This window comes from Melanotaenia boesemani, chromosome 21, assembly GCF_017639745.1.
Source record: "Melanotaenia boesemani isolate fMelBoe1 chromosome 21, fMelBoe1.pri, whole genome shotgun sequence".
Taxonomy (NCBI): domain Eukaryota; kingdom Metazoa; phylum Chordata; class Actinopteri; order Atheriniformes; family Melanotaeniidae; genus Melanotaenia; species Melanotaenia boesemani.
The window spans coordinates 25,219,807-25,234,324 of NC_055702.1; the positions used below are offsets into that span (position 1 = coordinate 25,219,807).

General features: G+C 40.1%; 1 protein-coding gene across 2 annotated transcripts in view; it reads left to right on the forward strand.

Annotated features, from left to right (window-relative positions):
- LOC121632106 (growth arrest-specific protein 7-like) overlaps positions 1-14,518 on the forward strand; it is an 83,569-nt gene that overhangs the window by 39,970 nt on the left and 29,081 nt on the right. For both annotated transcript variants that reach the window (XM_041973295.1, XM_041973296.1), the window contains 6 exons: positions 1,148-1,225; positions 3,316-3,404; positions 5,722-5,775; positions 9,609-9,698; positions 11,410-11,525; positions 11,742-11,816. In XM_041973295.1, coding sequence (XP_041829229.1) covers positions 1,148-1,225; positions 3,316-3,404; positions 5,722-5,775; positions 9,609-9,698; positions 11,410-11,525; positions 11,742-11,816 — 502 coding nt within the window. The remainder of the gene's footprint in view (positions 1-1,147; positions 1,226-3,315; positions 3,405-5,721; positions 5,776-9,608; positions 9,699-11,409; positions 11,526-11,741; positions 11,817-14,518) is intronic.

Consider the following 14,518-nt stretch of genomic DNA (forward strand, 5'->3'; position numbering starts at 1 on the left):
ACCATCACCTTTTGGCACATGTAGCCATGATAGCTAGTTTTGCTAACTGAAAAACTATAAGAAAACAAAAAGAAAAAGTCAGTAAAGCAGAAATAATTACATCCATCCCAAAAATGTGTTTTTAACCAATTAGCTAAACACTGATGATTAAAACAATCAGCAAAAAAAAGAAAAAAAAAAGAAAAAGAAATCTAAGACTGAAGACTGAACAAAATCACACTATCAGGCAAACAGCCAACCAAACCAAACTGCTTTAATGTAAAACCACTAACATACACTCCAAATACACAATATTTTTTGCTACCTTGTGGCTTTAGTTAAGAAAATGTTAAACTACAAAACTTCCTGTTTTCAGCAGCAATTTGCAATTTGCAGCCTAAGTTCTGCTAATTCTGATATCTATGGGTGATAATTTCCAGCTAGCTATGGAATGGTTGGTTTGTTGGAGGACGATAGTATGTACAGGCCTGTGGGTAATATTGCTGTGTTAGGGGTTAGCTTGACTCAAGCGAACTTAAGGTCCACTGTCATGGAACCCTGATTTCATACCAGAACCAAAAAGTGTAAACAGAAAATATATGAAAATAATTTTCAACTCTTTAACATCATGCCTATCTTAATTGAATGCATACAATCTGACTTGTCTTCTGCCCCATGGTGGAAGCCTTTTGCAGTACAAACAGTTGTCAGATTGCACAGTAATTAAATGTATATATTTGCAAATAATTTTTGTTTGATTTACTTTTACACCCAACTGTCCAAATTGCCAGGTCATGAAAACATAATTCACTTTAAAATAATTTGATTCTATAGGTGCCTGTAGATACATGTTTTAAGCAACTATTGTTTGATATGTATCCTTGCAGGTCTCTGAATTAAACATAATTTAAACAGCATCACAATGTTTAAAAACAACTTGAACTGAGAAAAATTTTCCTAAATTTGATAAAGGAAAAGAAAAAGGCAAGAAAACAAAAGCAAAAAGGTGAAGAAAATCTTTTTTTCCTCTTATTTTAAGTGACAACTGTGACAAATGCCAAGTTTGCATCTGTGGATAGAATCACTTCTTCTTATTACTGCCCACAAATAGTTCCAGTTATTTCCTAACGTCTTTCTTCTTCTCTTTCATTCTGACACACTTAATCAGAGACAACATGGGAGAGACCATCCAGTGCACCCGGGACCCCCAAGAACTCCATCCGACACAAGAACTCTCTGCCAGCAGGTACCTCATTTGTTCCTCTGCGTCTCAGCTTCTTTTATTTCAACTTCCTGAAGTGTTTGTGCCCCAGGGCTGGGAATTCTTCTAAAATTCCACAGTGGCACAAAGCACCCGCTCATGCTCACCACACACAGACACTTCCTGTAACTAACTTTATCTGTGGCCTCAGCAGCAGAAATAAGACCTCCTCTGTCTCTGTTTTGGCCCTGATCCTGAAGGCAGACAAACAGACAGAACCAGTAAGGTTTCTTAGATGTTTCCACTCACTGGAAGTAGTCTTCATTCATTTAGTTTACGTGTGAACAGCAACGTGAAGCATGTCAAACTGCACAGAAAACAATTGTATTATTAAGTGGATGCATTTTAAATTAAATGTTTAAATTAAAATGTGTTAAACCACAAAAACTACAATAATTTCCACTAATATGCCTCTGAACTTCGGTGTAGCTTTCACAGTCTTTTCTGTAAAAAAGACTTTAAAAAAATACAGTTGTAGCTTTACAGTTTGAAAATTATTCCAATGCAAAATGAGCTCAGACCTGTTGTCTGGCTCAGTGGTTCCCATCCTATATTTCTTGAGGACCCCCTTCATGTAACTACCAAAAAAGCTGTGGACCTCCCGTCTCGCTTGTGATGAAACCATGCTTGGCTCTATGCTTTTATTAGCTAGCTTATCATCACAATGACCCATTCTGGTTGAGTCCTTAAAGTAAATGCAATAATCAACATATTACCTTACTTTATTTATTTATTCATTTTTAAATAGGGATGCTTCATCAGTGCAGGAAAATCAAGTTTACCAGGACAGACGCAGCTCCACCACCTCACTGACCTCACTAAACCACACAGTACATGGACCAAAATTAACTTAATGCTCAAGATGTAGCCTACTAAGTAGCTTTTGTATTTTTGACTAAGGATATATGTTTTAAAATATTGGTTTAGGTTTTAATTTGGTGACCCTCAGTTATCCACCTTTGGACCCGGTTTTAAAAAATGAGTATTTTTGGGCTCCCAAACCACTGGTTCAATGTGTTCAGAATATCTAAATGACAAATAAATTAAATGAAATGTCCTTAGTTTTAACAAACATACAAGTTTTGTATGGTCAAAAGACCCTTTTGGGGACCCCCTGGGGTGTCAGTGTTCTCTTAAAAATTCAGATTGAAGGGTAAACTAGATTGCTAACACTGATTTTGATGAGTACTGGCTTAACGTTTAACCAAAATGCTTTATAGGGATAATAAATGAAGATGCTTTTAAATTTAATTTCAAACAAGAAATATGTTTTTATATTATTTTACATAGAAATATGGAACGTCCACAGTATTATTATCACTCCCTTCATATATTCAGCATGTGGCCACAACTTTAACTATCTTGTTCCTATAATTAAACTGTCATATTTTTACAAATGAGTAACAAATGGCCACAAGTTTTGTCTCACTCCTACGTTTTTGTAATTTGTGGTTATGATTTTTTTTCTGTCACCAGTTTTGTAAATACAATATGCCTCATATTACTTAATGCCAAGCCAATGACAAATCACCAGAAAGGGTTAGTTACTGTAGGTTTGTGTAATTGCACATTTAAAACTGGATGACTATTACTAAGTTTTACTCATTTATTAATTAATGTATGGTTTCAGCTTACAGGTGAAATGTGCATGCGAGCCAGCTAAATTGCTAGTAATGTCCTAGCTATAGCATGTTTCATGCTAGCTGATGTGATATGCTAGCTGTACCATATTTCAGGCTAGTTGTAGCAACTTTTAGGCTAGCTTTTATTATGCCACTTTTTGTTTTGTAAATATTCTACAGTAAAAGTAAAACTTGTCACTGGAATTTAACATTGAATTTCCATGCTAACTTAGTTATGGAAATTAAAACTAGCATAATGTACTAGTGTAATCTAGCTAGCTGAGCAGCTTCGTTTAACATTATGCTAGTTTTCATCAAAACTTCAGTTTATTACTGTCTCTTTAAGCTCATTAAGATAGTTCTATTGAACTTTGATTAATTTACTGCTTATCACAGGAAGCAGAATGACATTTTCTTGCTTTGTCTTTCTCTCTCTCTCCTTTGCGTTTCCAGTGAATGGATTTCACTCCAGTGGAAGTCCCCTGCATCGTGGAGAGTTTTCACACAACAGTCTGGTTAGGAAGAGCAGTATAGAGCCCCAGGTATACCTGTCTAGCATTTCATAACATTTCTACATACAAATATGACCATGTTTTTTAATTCATTAAGGCCTGAGGGGTTCTTGACACACATATGCAGCCACACAAGATGCATTTGAAATATAGGGAGCAAATTGGGCACTGATTTCTTTCTTGTGTTCCTCTAAATATGTAGTTCTGAAGTAGTAAATAAGTCAAATTTATCTAACTACAAGTGAGAGTGAACCAAAACTTTCAAGTTTGCATAGCTGGTTACAAATCTAACTTGACGGTTCGATTCCCACTCCCCTGGTCATCTGTTGTTGTGTCCTTGGGCAAGACACTTCACCCTCCTTGTTTCGATTATCAGCATCGCTGGTGTATGAATGTGGATGAATGTCAGAGGCGTGTATAGGCTGCCACGTTTCCATCAGTCTGCCCTGAGGCACCTGTGGCCACACATGTAGCTTAACATCACAGAGGAATGAATAATGGACAAAATGTGAAGCGCTTTGGGTGTCTTGAATGTGCTATATAAATCTAATCTATTGTTATTATATCAACACACAACCATCAACGCAATTGTCTGGAACAAAATGTCTGTTGATGTCAGAGGTCAGAGGAGAATGGGCAGACTGGTTGGAGATGATAGAAAGACAACAGGAAGTCCAATAAGCACTGGTTCCAACCAAGGTCTGCAGAACAGCATCTCTGAACACACAACACGTCCAACCTTAAAGCAGATGGGCTACAGCAGCAGAAGACCACACCGGGTGTCTCCTGCCAGCTAAGAACAGGAAACTGAGGCTACAATTCACACACACTCACCAACACTGGACAATAGAAGATGGAGAAACGTTGCTGGTCTGATGAGTCTCCATTTCAGCTCCACATTCAGATGCTAGGCTCAGAATCTGCTGAAAACATCATGAAAACATGGATCCATCCTGCCTTGGATCAACGCTTCAGGCTGCTGCTGGTGTAATGGTGGGGGGGTATTTTCTTGGTACACTTTGGGCCAACGTCGCCTGGTTTAACCACCACAGTCTACCTGAGTATTGTTGCTGACCATGTCCATCTCTTTATGACTACAGTGGAGCATCTTCTGATGCTACTTCCAGCAGGATAATGCACCATGTCACAAAGCTCAGATCATCTCCACCTGCTTTCTAGAACATGACAATGAGTTCACTGGACTCCAACGGCCTCCACAGCCACCAGATCTCAGTCCAGTAGAGCAGCTTTGGGATGTGGTGGAACAAGAGATTCTCATCATGGATGCAGCCGACAAACCTGCAGCACCTGTGTGATGCTGTCATGTTGATATGGAGCAAAACCTCTGAGGAATGTTTCTAACACCTTGTTGAATTTATAACAGACAATACAAGAATACCAGTTCTGGAAGAAAAAGGTGTCCAACCCGGTACTAGCAAGGTAAAAAGTAGATGGTGACTGTAAATACCTAAAATAATTCGACAAGTTGAAATTAATTAATTAATTCATTCATTGGTGCAAGATTTAAAGTTGTATTTTTTGTTACTTAACTCTAAGAGGAAAATGACCATTTCAGAAGAAGCCCAGCAAACATTGGACTCAGCAGTTCACTTCCTCTTACATCCTTACAGTCATGAAGATTAATTACAGATATAATAATGGCATATGATGTCATTTTTCCACATCTCACCCGATCAAACTGCCTCTATTCCCATCTCATTATAAATGGAGAGGCTGATGGAAGTTAAGCTGATTAATCCCTCCTACAGTATATGATCATAATTAGCCAGGCAGTCAGGATAAAATGATACCAGATCCACCCACAACTTACTCTCTGTATACTACCCTGCTTTTCTACACTTTTATGAATGCAAACATACTCATGTGGCTCAGATTCAAAATGTACTTCTCTGTATTTCTTTTTATTTTTATTTTATTTATTTGCTTATTTATAGCAGAAACCAAGTGTTGAAGTTCCTATTCATTATTTTTCTCTCTCACCTTGCTGTTTTATTCCATGTATAAGCTTAAATGTTGACAGAGATTCATGGTCGCACACAAAGAGAAAAAGCAAATCCTGCTTTGCTTTGCTCTGCAGAACTATCCTTTCTACTCTGCACAGCAACACACACACACACACGCACACACACACAGACACACAGACACACACAAACAAACACACCAGCAGCAGCAGGAGCTGAGAGCGCACCAGTCAGATGCTAACGGCTCTCACTAGGAAAACAACAGTGTTTGGGTGTGTGTTTGAGTGGCAGTGTGTGTATGCGTAGCCGTCATGTCTGACACAGAGGACCAAGGTTTTGACGGAGCTTCCTTCTTCTCCCTGCAGAGCCCGGGATCAACATCGCCCACCAGGAAGCAGAACAAGGAGTCAACGGTTACTGTAAGTACGGCAACTGACTGAAACTAACTAACACGAAGTCACCCCAGACCTCACAGCGTGTATGAGCTTTAGATTTATTTCATACTGTGTGCTTATCCAGTTCTCCTCATAGCGTCTTCCTTTGTGTTTCCCATCTGTTTTCCCTAAAGAAGGGTGTTTGGTGCTTGTTTTCAGTTGCTAGCGTACCGACACAAAGTGACATTATCCCATCCAGCATCCCATTTATCAAGTCCCTGCATCCTTTTTGGCCATGTGCTTGGTCAACTGCTGCTTGGAGGTTATAGGCTATGTTCAGACTTTTACTGGGTCAGGATGGGACCTGACTGACTTTTACTTACGTGCTCCCATATGCTTATCCCTGATGCTCCCTTATGTACGTAAATAGCAACATCCGTCTTCATACTTCCATTCGTCTTTTATGTTGCCATGGTTGTAAAGTCAATTCCTCCATTGTGGGCAGTGCTGAGTTCGGAGTTCACTCACACAAGCCGACGTCAGTTTCAGACACCTTTTGGCAGCGATAATGTTTCGCTGTAATGTTGTTTCCAACTGCCCAACACACCCTAAACACTTGCGTTTAGTCTTTCTTCAAAAGCTCGTGCAATTTCTACAGTTGTTGTGCTCGTCTTCATTCTCCTGCTTTTTTTCCCTGCTGATCCTCTTCTTCTTCTCTGGTTTGTTTATTTCTCTGGTTGCATGTCAGCTATTCTGCTCAGCACTGCCCCTGTGATTTCTGGTGGCATTACTCCATCTTCTGCATCAAGCGACGGATGGCTAAACTAGCGAAAAATTGACCAAACTACGTGCAAAACCGATGCAAAAGATGGACCAAACTGTCCCTTAAAATCAGTGAATCTCATCCTAATTCAATGTTATGGACCATCAGTGATATATTCACACCTCCAGCAGATTCCTGCATGGTTCTGCATGCATGGTTAGCTCTCGGAGTTTGATAGACGTGAATCATCTACCCCCACCTTCACAGCCCCCCTCTCAGCTCCGCCACTTTGCCCGTTTTTGTATTTTCCGGGAGCGACAGCAGGCGTGATGCTACCAAGATGGCGATGTTAGGAACGGCCCAACGAACTTCACTTTTGCTCTTCAGAAACCTACGGGTGACGTCACGGACGCTCTGTCCATCGTTTATATACATGGTTTGGAGTCACTATCATCTCACAAAGCCAGTTATTATGGTAACACGTTCAAAACATTTTCATTTTTTAGATAATAAACTGTTCTACCAGGTCTTTGGGGATGCCAAAATAAGGTTATCTGCCATAGTTTAGCAAGGGGGCTTTAACCTCCTGGGACCCGAGTTTTAGTTTGACTTGCATTAGAGATTTCTTCTAGCTAGGACTGTATCCTGCAGGTATTGAATGTTTCTCTACTGCAACACCTGATTAAAATAAAATTGATCTCCAACAGCTTGTTGTCAACTTCTACAAATGTCTGTTAATGACCCATATATTTGAATCAGGTGTCCAATACTTGCAGGACACCGGCCCTTGAGGACCGAAGCTGGTGATTCCTGCCCTACGCTAAACATGGATACGAAGCATTTCGTCCAACTTTTGAGTCCAACATGCATAATTTGGTCTGTTTCAAGGGTTAATGCGGATACGTCCCCCACTGCAGCAAATCGAGCAGTACCACTAGAAACTACAGGGGCAGTGTTGAGCAGTATAGTTGATATGCAGCCAGTGAAAGGAACAGAGAAGAAGAAGCTGCAATGTTTTTAATGCCCATACAGACCACCACTGTCTACTGCACTGCCTTCGTTTTTTTTCTAAAAATGAACGTCATCAGGATCTCCTCCACCATGTTTGTCATTGTCTGAAACTGACGTCCGAACTCGACGGTGAACTCTGCACTGCCCTCCGGTGTATCTATTGGCTAACAGCCATGACAACATAAAGGTTGAATGGGAAGTATGTGGCAGTGACATTTGAAATGGACCTATTTATGCACGTAAAGGTAGCATAAATGAGGCTTCAGGCAGAGTAGAGGCAGAGTTGTATCATTTATTTATTTATTGTCAATTAAATATGTGTTCATTTGAGTGCAGCTTGATCTGAATGCAGAGAAACATACATGAATCACCATTAACTAGAAATGAGATCATGTTCATTTGTCAGTTATGGTTAATTGTGCAGCCCTGCTTTGATTATGACTAACAAACATAATTCGCAAATATCCAAAGTATTTTATGAGAAAAATTGTTCAGAAAATCTATGAGATCACTAAAGATCAGGAAAGAAAAAGCTGGAAACTGACTTATGTCAAAGTTTCCAACTTACAAGCCTCCAGTCTGAGGGTCATTTGGGGCAATGGGACCGGTCACAGAGGCCATTAGTTGTTTTAGAAGTGTGTGTGGGCATAAATGAAAACAAACGGAGCCTTTCATTGGAGACTATTGGAAGTTGCCTGACCCCCGCCTCATCTTTAGCTGAGGAAGCGGGGGTCAGTTGTAGGGTAAAGCCCTATTAGCTGCCAACCTCTGGACCTCTGGTGATTAAATAGGAATCCTTTCCCTCAAACAAATTATAAGCTTCATAAGCCAACTTAGGCTTCAAATAGTGGCTTGGGATTCTTACTCTGCCATTTCAGTTTGAACATTGACTCTGGAAAAGTCATCAGCAGAACCATGTTCATCAATTCACCCTGAAAAGAGAGGACTTGGTTTTAGACACCGTTCCCACTGAAGAGTTGAATAGAAACTGGTGATATTTCCTTGCAGGCTGTTTCTCACCAGAGGTTAATTGGAATGAATGTTACTGAAGACTTGATTCTTCTTTATTTCTTTACCGAGGCAGAAGTTAAGTTGAAGGTTTGTTTGTTTGTGCAAAAAGTAGCCAACCAGATTTCATAAACATTGAATTAAATTAAATGTCTGTGCTTTAAAATTGTGAAATGTGCATTAACTTTAGTAGGTAAAGGTTTGAATTAGCACCGAAAAGGAGCATTTGTTATGCTAAAATGTGGAGGTAGAGACTTATGGACGCAGCAGTGAGATTCCCATATCTCAGATGATTTGAAGCCGGCTGGCTTAGTTACTTCATCACCAGAGTGAAAGTTTCAGGAAAGCCCACAAGAGGACATACAGTCGTACTAAAGTGTAATCTGATCTGTACTGTCCACTTGAGCTTACCAGCAGGAAGGCTTTCAGGCGGCACATTTAGCATCACTTCTGTTGGCAATTAACTGCACCAGGATAATTAAAAGCAGTATTTGTGAATCCATTTTGCTGATTGCTCGAAGTGAATGTAGAGTTGTGCTGGAGCTCTGAATGTGAAACTCCCATCAAAAAGCTAAGAACCACAAAATCTCTGTTGTCTAAGCTGTCCCTAAGGACAGAGGAAAGGGAAGGAACAATCTGAGCTTGATTGGAAATGTTTACTTTGTTGTTTTCTGTTTTGGCTGCAGAGATGAAATAATGTTGCTAAAGCAACAGCATGCAGACTACCTTCACCGATCACTCTATCAGGTCTTCCTTGTTGGTACCGGGTTAGACCCCCTTTTTGTGACAGGATTCAGTTTCCTGTCCTTTGCTGACAGGAGGCCCCCGGTGTGGTCTGCGGCTGCTGGAGCCCATCTGCTTCAAGGCTGGACGTGATGTGTGTTCAGAGATTCTGCAGACCTTAGACTTCCTGTTGCCTTTCTATCATCTCCAACCAGTCCGCCCATTCTTCTAGAGATGGTTGTGTGTGAAAATCCCAGTAAATACTCAGACCAACAACTATGCATGGAGTTCTAACATTTATATGTAAAGTAGCATCAGAGTCATGAAGTTGGTCATCATGGTCATGTGACATTAACCAAATATTCCTGTGCAGATTAACTCTGTGACGTTCCCGTCACCGGCCTGCATGCCGGAGCAACAGCTGCTGAAACCAAACGAATGGAGCTACTGCGACTACTTCTGGGTAAGTTTACCCAAACAGGTTGTAAACGCTTTGTTCTTTTAGCCTAGTAGCATACCATGTAAAATTTGGAGCCATGTGTGTTGATTTTGTTGTTATAAAACATGAAAAGTTTTCGGCAACATTGGGAAACAATGCTGAATGGATGTATGAGACTATAGCCATTAATTAATAATAGCAGTGTTGCTATTTTAATTTACTTATCTAAAGTATTACTATATGCATACTTCAGGGGGAAAACTCATTAATCACAAACAGAGTGAATTAAGCTGTTATCGTACAGGATAAGAATTTTTTACCTTCAGGCCACAAAAGGCCAAATTATCCAAATGCAGTGACCCTTGACATCATTAAACTCATCCTCATTCAATGTTATCAGTGATATTTTGTGTAGGAACTGTGGTTCACACCTCCAGCAGATTTCTGCGTGGAGGGATGTGTCAAAGCTGTTCTGGCAGCATGTGGTGGTCCAACACTTTTTTTTTTTTTGTTTGTTTTTGCCTTCTGTTTGTCTGGAGATCACTCTCATCTCACAAAGCCAGTTATTCTAAATCTAGAACTCTTTAATTTTTTTAGATAATATTTTTAATAGGACACCTTTAAATAAAGATCTCTTTAATTAGAGATCTTTAAGATAAAAACCAACAAAATTAACATTAAAAGGCACATTTAGGTAGTAAAGTAAAACAAAAGTATGCAGAAAATCACCAGATCTTTTCCAGAGTCGCCTGCAAAATGAGCATCAGCACTGACTTTGATAAGATCCAGCTCACACACAGCTCTGCAGGATAATACAGTACATATAAGCGGGTGGAGCTCAGCGGGCCAGCTGGCCTTGGCTGCTCTGTTTGGACATCTCTCACCCCCGCAGCGTAATCTCTACCAGGTGCTCTTTGAGTGCTAACACACTTCAGGCATAGACACACTGGTAACAGCTCAGTAGTGGACAGCAGAGTCAGGAAGTGTGAGTTTATCAGCTGTAAATCTGAGTAACCGGTAGGGCTGGGCGATAAATTGATTTTATTGATTGATTTGAATTTGCTGTTTATGGGGATTTATTTAGATGAAAATCTGGATTTTCTCCCCCTTTAATCTGCACCAAAAACATCCTCCTTGGGCTTCCGTAGTTAACGGAGAGCTAACGTGCACACACTCAAAGCTAACGTAAACACGTTAGCTAGCAAGGTCAAACAAGGACAAACAGGTACAGAGTTGTCAGGTATTAGGGACTGGTTCGGTTTTTTGCAGCCTCAGACTGAACTAGTAACAACACATTACAGAATTAGTTTAAAACCTGTTTCTACCAAAGATGTAAAAACAATCAATTTATTTCAGCACCTCAGTGGACCTGCTGCCGAGTGGGAGAAATGACTGCAGTCAGCTGAGCTGCCTACCTATCTATCTACCTAGATTTGGTTTGAAAAAAATAAAATTTATTTTTCTAGCAGCCCTTGTAGCCTGTTTACTGTTACACTGAAGGAGTCAAATGCAGCCTCATATTGTGTTTTAAATAAAGATACTGAGGTGTCAACACTTCCTACTATAGTTTGAAGTGTAGAACTGAGCTCTTAAATGTGTTTTTAAACGTTTTTTTTTGTGACCAGAAATTCACCTTTCAGTTATCTGTATATTTAAACCTTCATGCTGTGTTTTACTTTAGTTCTGTTTTTTTCATTGATGCTTCTCTCGCATGCTTTCTGTGTTTTTCTCTTAGGGTGACAAGAAGGATCCCCAGGGCAACGGCTGCATCACTGGATTTGAGGTCTTGCTGCAGAAACAGCTGAAAGGGAAACAGATGCAGAAAGAGATGGCTGAGTTCGTACGAGAAAGGTGTCTGCTTTTTAATCTGCCATCACTTTTTTTCTCTTTTTTTATCACTTCACCTCAGGTTACCATGAAAACCATACAGTTTCAATTAAAACAAACCATTTCCCCTTTTTGTTTCTACTTTCATGCACATCACTCGTGTTGCACAACACAGGAAATACACATGGAAACTGAGTTGCAGAAAAGCTGTGTGGTAATCAAACTCTACTTCCCTCTCAGAATAAAGATAGAAGAAGAGTACGCCAAGAACCTCTCCAAACTCTCCCAGATCCCTCTAGCTGGCCAGGAAGAAGGGTGAGTGTGAAGGGGAGCCCACTCCCCCATCCTCAACACACACCCATCCATCTCAGAGGAGCCTGTCACACACATGGCTGCATGAATCAATGTTATTTCTAAGAAGCACACGTCAACACATGAAAAGCAGTCTGCCATGTTTCCCAGTATGCAGTCACTTTGGAGTTGTGGAGGCTGTAAATGATGTGTTTTAAAGCTCCGTCTTCTGTGATAAACATGGAGCTGTTTTAAATTCATTGAGCCATAGTTATGCATGCAGTATAAAGAAGCATGGGGATAATCATAGAGGAAATTTAAAGTTTTAGTAATTTATCAAGAAACTACATTGAACTATTCTAGCTCAAGTTTCTCATATATGTGACAGAAAACACTATTATGCATTATTTTGGGTTTTTAAAAGGAATACTTTGCATCCAACCTTTAGCAAATACGCTCCTCTGGTGCTTCCCAGGCCTTGAAATGAAATACATCCTCAGATAAACAACATAAATTACATTTTTATTATTTCTGGATCAAAAACAGCTACAATGCAGGAATAGTGTTTGAAGCATTAAGTAGACCCTCCCTGCTTTCACTGGAGTAAAGTAAGTACCAGCCAGGTGCTGCAGATTGGTACATTGATTAACTGATTAGTATGGTGACCTCTGTAAAAGCAGAAGGTTTGTCAGTTTGTTGCTCTGCAGCATTCAGGTGTGTTAAGATTTCAAGAGGAAAGACATCAGCAATGATCATAGAGAAGCAACTATTGCCGTGCATCAATCTGAAAAGGGTTATAAAATAATTTAAAATGAGAACAGCGGACATCACATTAAGTTCAGCCCAAGATCAGACCATGCAAAATATAGAGAAACTGTAAAATTCCCAAGAACTACATCTCAGACTCTCCCGACCTCTGTTAGCATGTTAAATGTTAAAGTTCATGACAGTACATTTGGAAAAAGATTGAACAAATACAGTGTGACTTGTCTGGAAGGGTTGTAGGAGAAAGTCTCTTCACACACAGCATCACGGTTCAGGTTGCAAAGCTGCAACTGAACAAACCACAAGACTTCTGGAACAATGTCCTTTAGATGGACCAGACCAAATTTGAGAAGTTTGGTCTGAACGGTTTGTACTGAACAACAGTACATTTTCAAAAACACATTTTCAGTATAAACACCCATACCAGCTATCAAGGTATGGTGGTGGAGGGATGATGATGTGGGCTTGTTCTGCAGCTACAGACCTGGACACCTTGCACGTGTGAGACCATGTGGTTGACAGCTGAACTTAGTTGGGTCATTCTTCAGGAAGGAAATAGAAACCAAAACAGAACGAATGAAAAAAAAAAAGATTCAAGGTGTTGATGTGATCCAGGGTCCAGACCTCAATCAAATGGATCCGGTGACTTTAAGAGAGCTCCAAATCTTAAGCTTTTAAAAAAGAGTGGACCAATACTCATCAGATAACACGATACAGAAAACAATTACTTCAAGTACCTGAAAGTGATTTTTTGCTTTTTTTTTGCTTTTGTTTTTTTACATTAAATATAAAATTAGACGGACATCTCGTCACTGGGTCAGCCAGGCGACCCGTGGAGAGATCCTGCTGTGAGCCTGGGTCTGGAGGCCCCGTCAACGATGTTATGAAATAGCTCGGCCTTCCTGTTAACTGCCGGGTGCTTTGATCTTCTTCGTCTCACAGCATACGCCGGCTATTAAGAGAGTGCAGAGGAGAGGATGAAAACGCATGTACACACATCCACACCAATGAGAAACCGGCGGTTGGAGTAGGAAGGTGGAGTGGGGAATCCCAGCAGGGAGTAAGGGAGTTTGCAGCCTGACAGCAGAGGGGATGTCAAGCTGAGGGCAGCTCTTTGTCTGATCCACCAAGGAGGAGAGAAGAAGTAACTGAAAGCTTAGAAGAACTTGACCTGTTGGAGAGAAGAGGCTGAGGAAACTGTGGCATTGTTATTTATGTCTACTTATTAAGAAATACCACAAGGAAACATTGTCAGTGCATAGCAACGTGGCAAAATGAACTATTTGTGGTCTAAAATCACAGCTCTGAACTCGTCTGTCTCCACAGAACTTATCAGAACCAGGTCTTTGGCTGTATGGATTGTGATGCCGTTAGTTATTTCCATCACTGCTTGCTTTTTTTGTTGTGGTTGAACAATTTACCTTTTATATATTGAAATCACAGTTTAAAACTTTGGAATTAGCATAAAGGAGTAATTAGCTGATCCATTTAAACCTGCAGCGTCCTTGGTTTTAAAAATCCACTCCTCTAGTCGTGATTCCTGTCGTCTCGCTTGTGCAACAGTCATTTAAACGTCATGTGACGTCTTCACTTAGCTGTGAAGTGACGTCGCATTTAGGGACAAATTTTCCATAAATGACGCTGAGACAAAACCCTTTGTCCTGAGGTGAAGGACAGTTTTACTGAGTGGCGGAAACAAGGAAATTTTATTTATATAGCACTTTTCACAGATTAAAACCACAAAATACATTGGGAATAATAAAAATAAAATACACAAAAAGACAACGAGAAAACACGAGAACACACAGCCATAAAAACCCTCGTTTAACTAAAACGCCTGCTTGAATAAAAATGTCATTTTCACATTTTCAATACTCTTCATATCTTTCACATCAGCCTAGAGGCTAGTTGAGTCAACTAACATTACCGCCACCAAGTGGTGGGAATCTGCTTTGCAACTC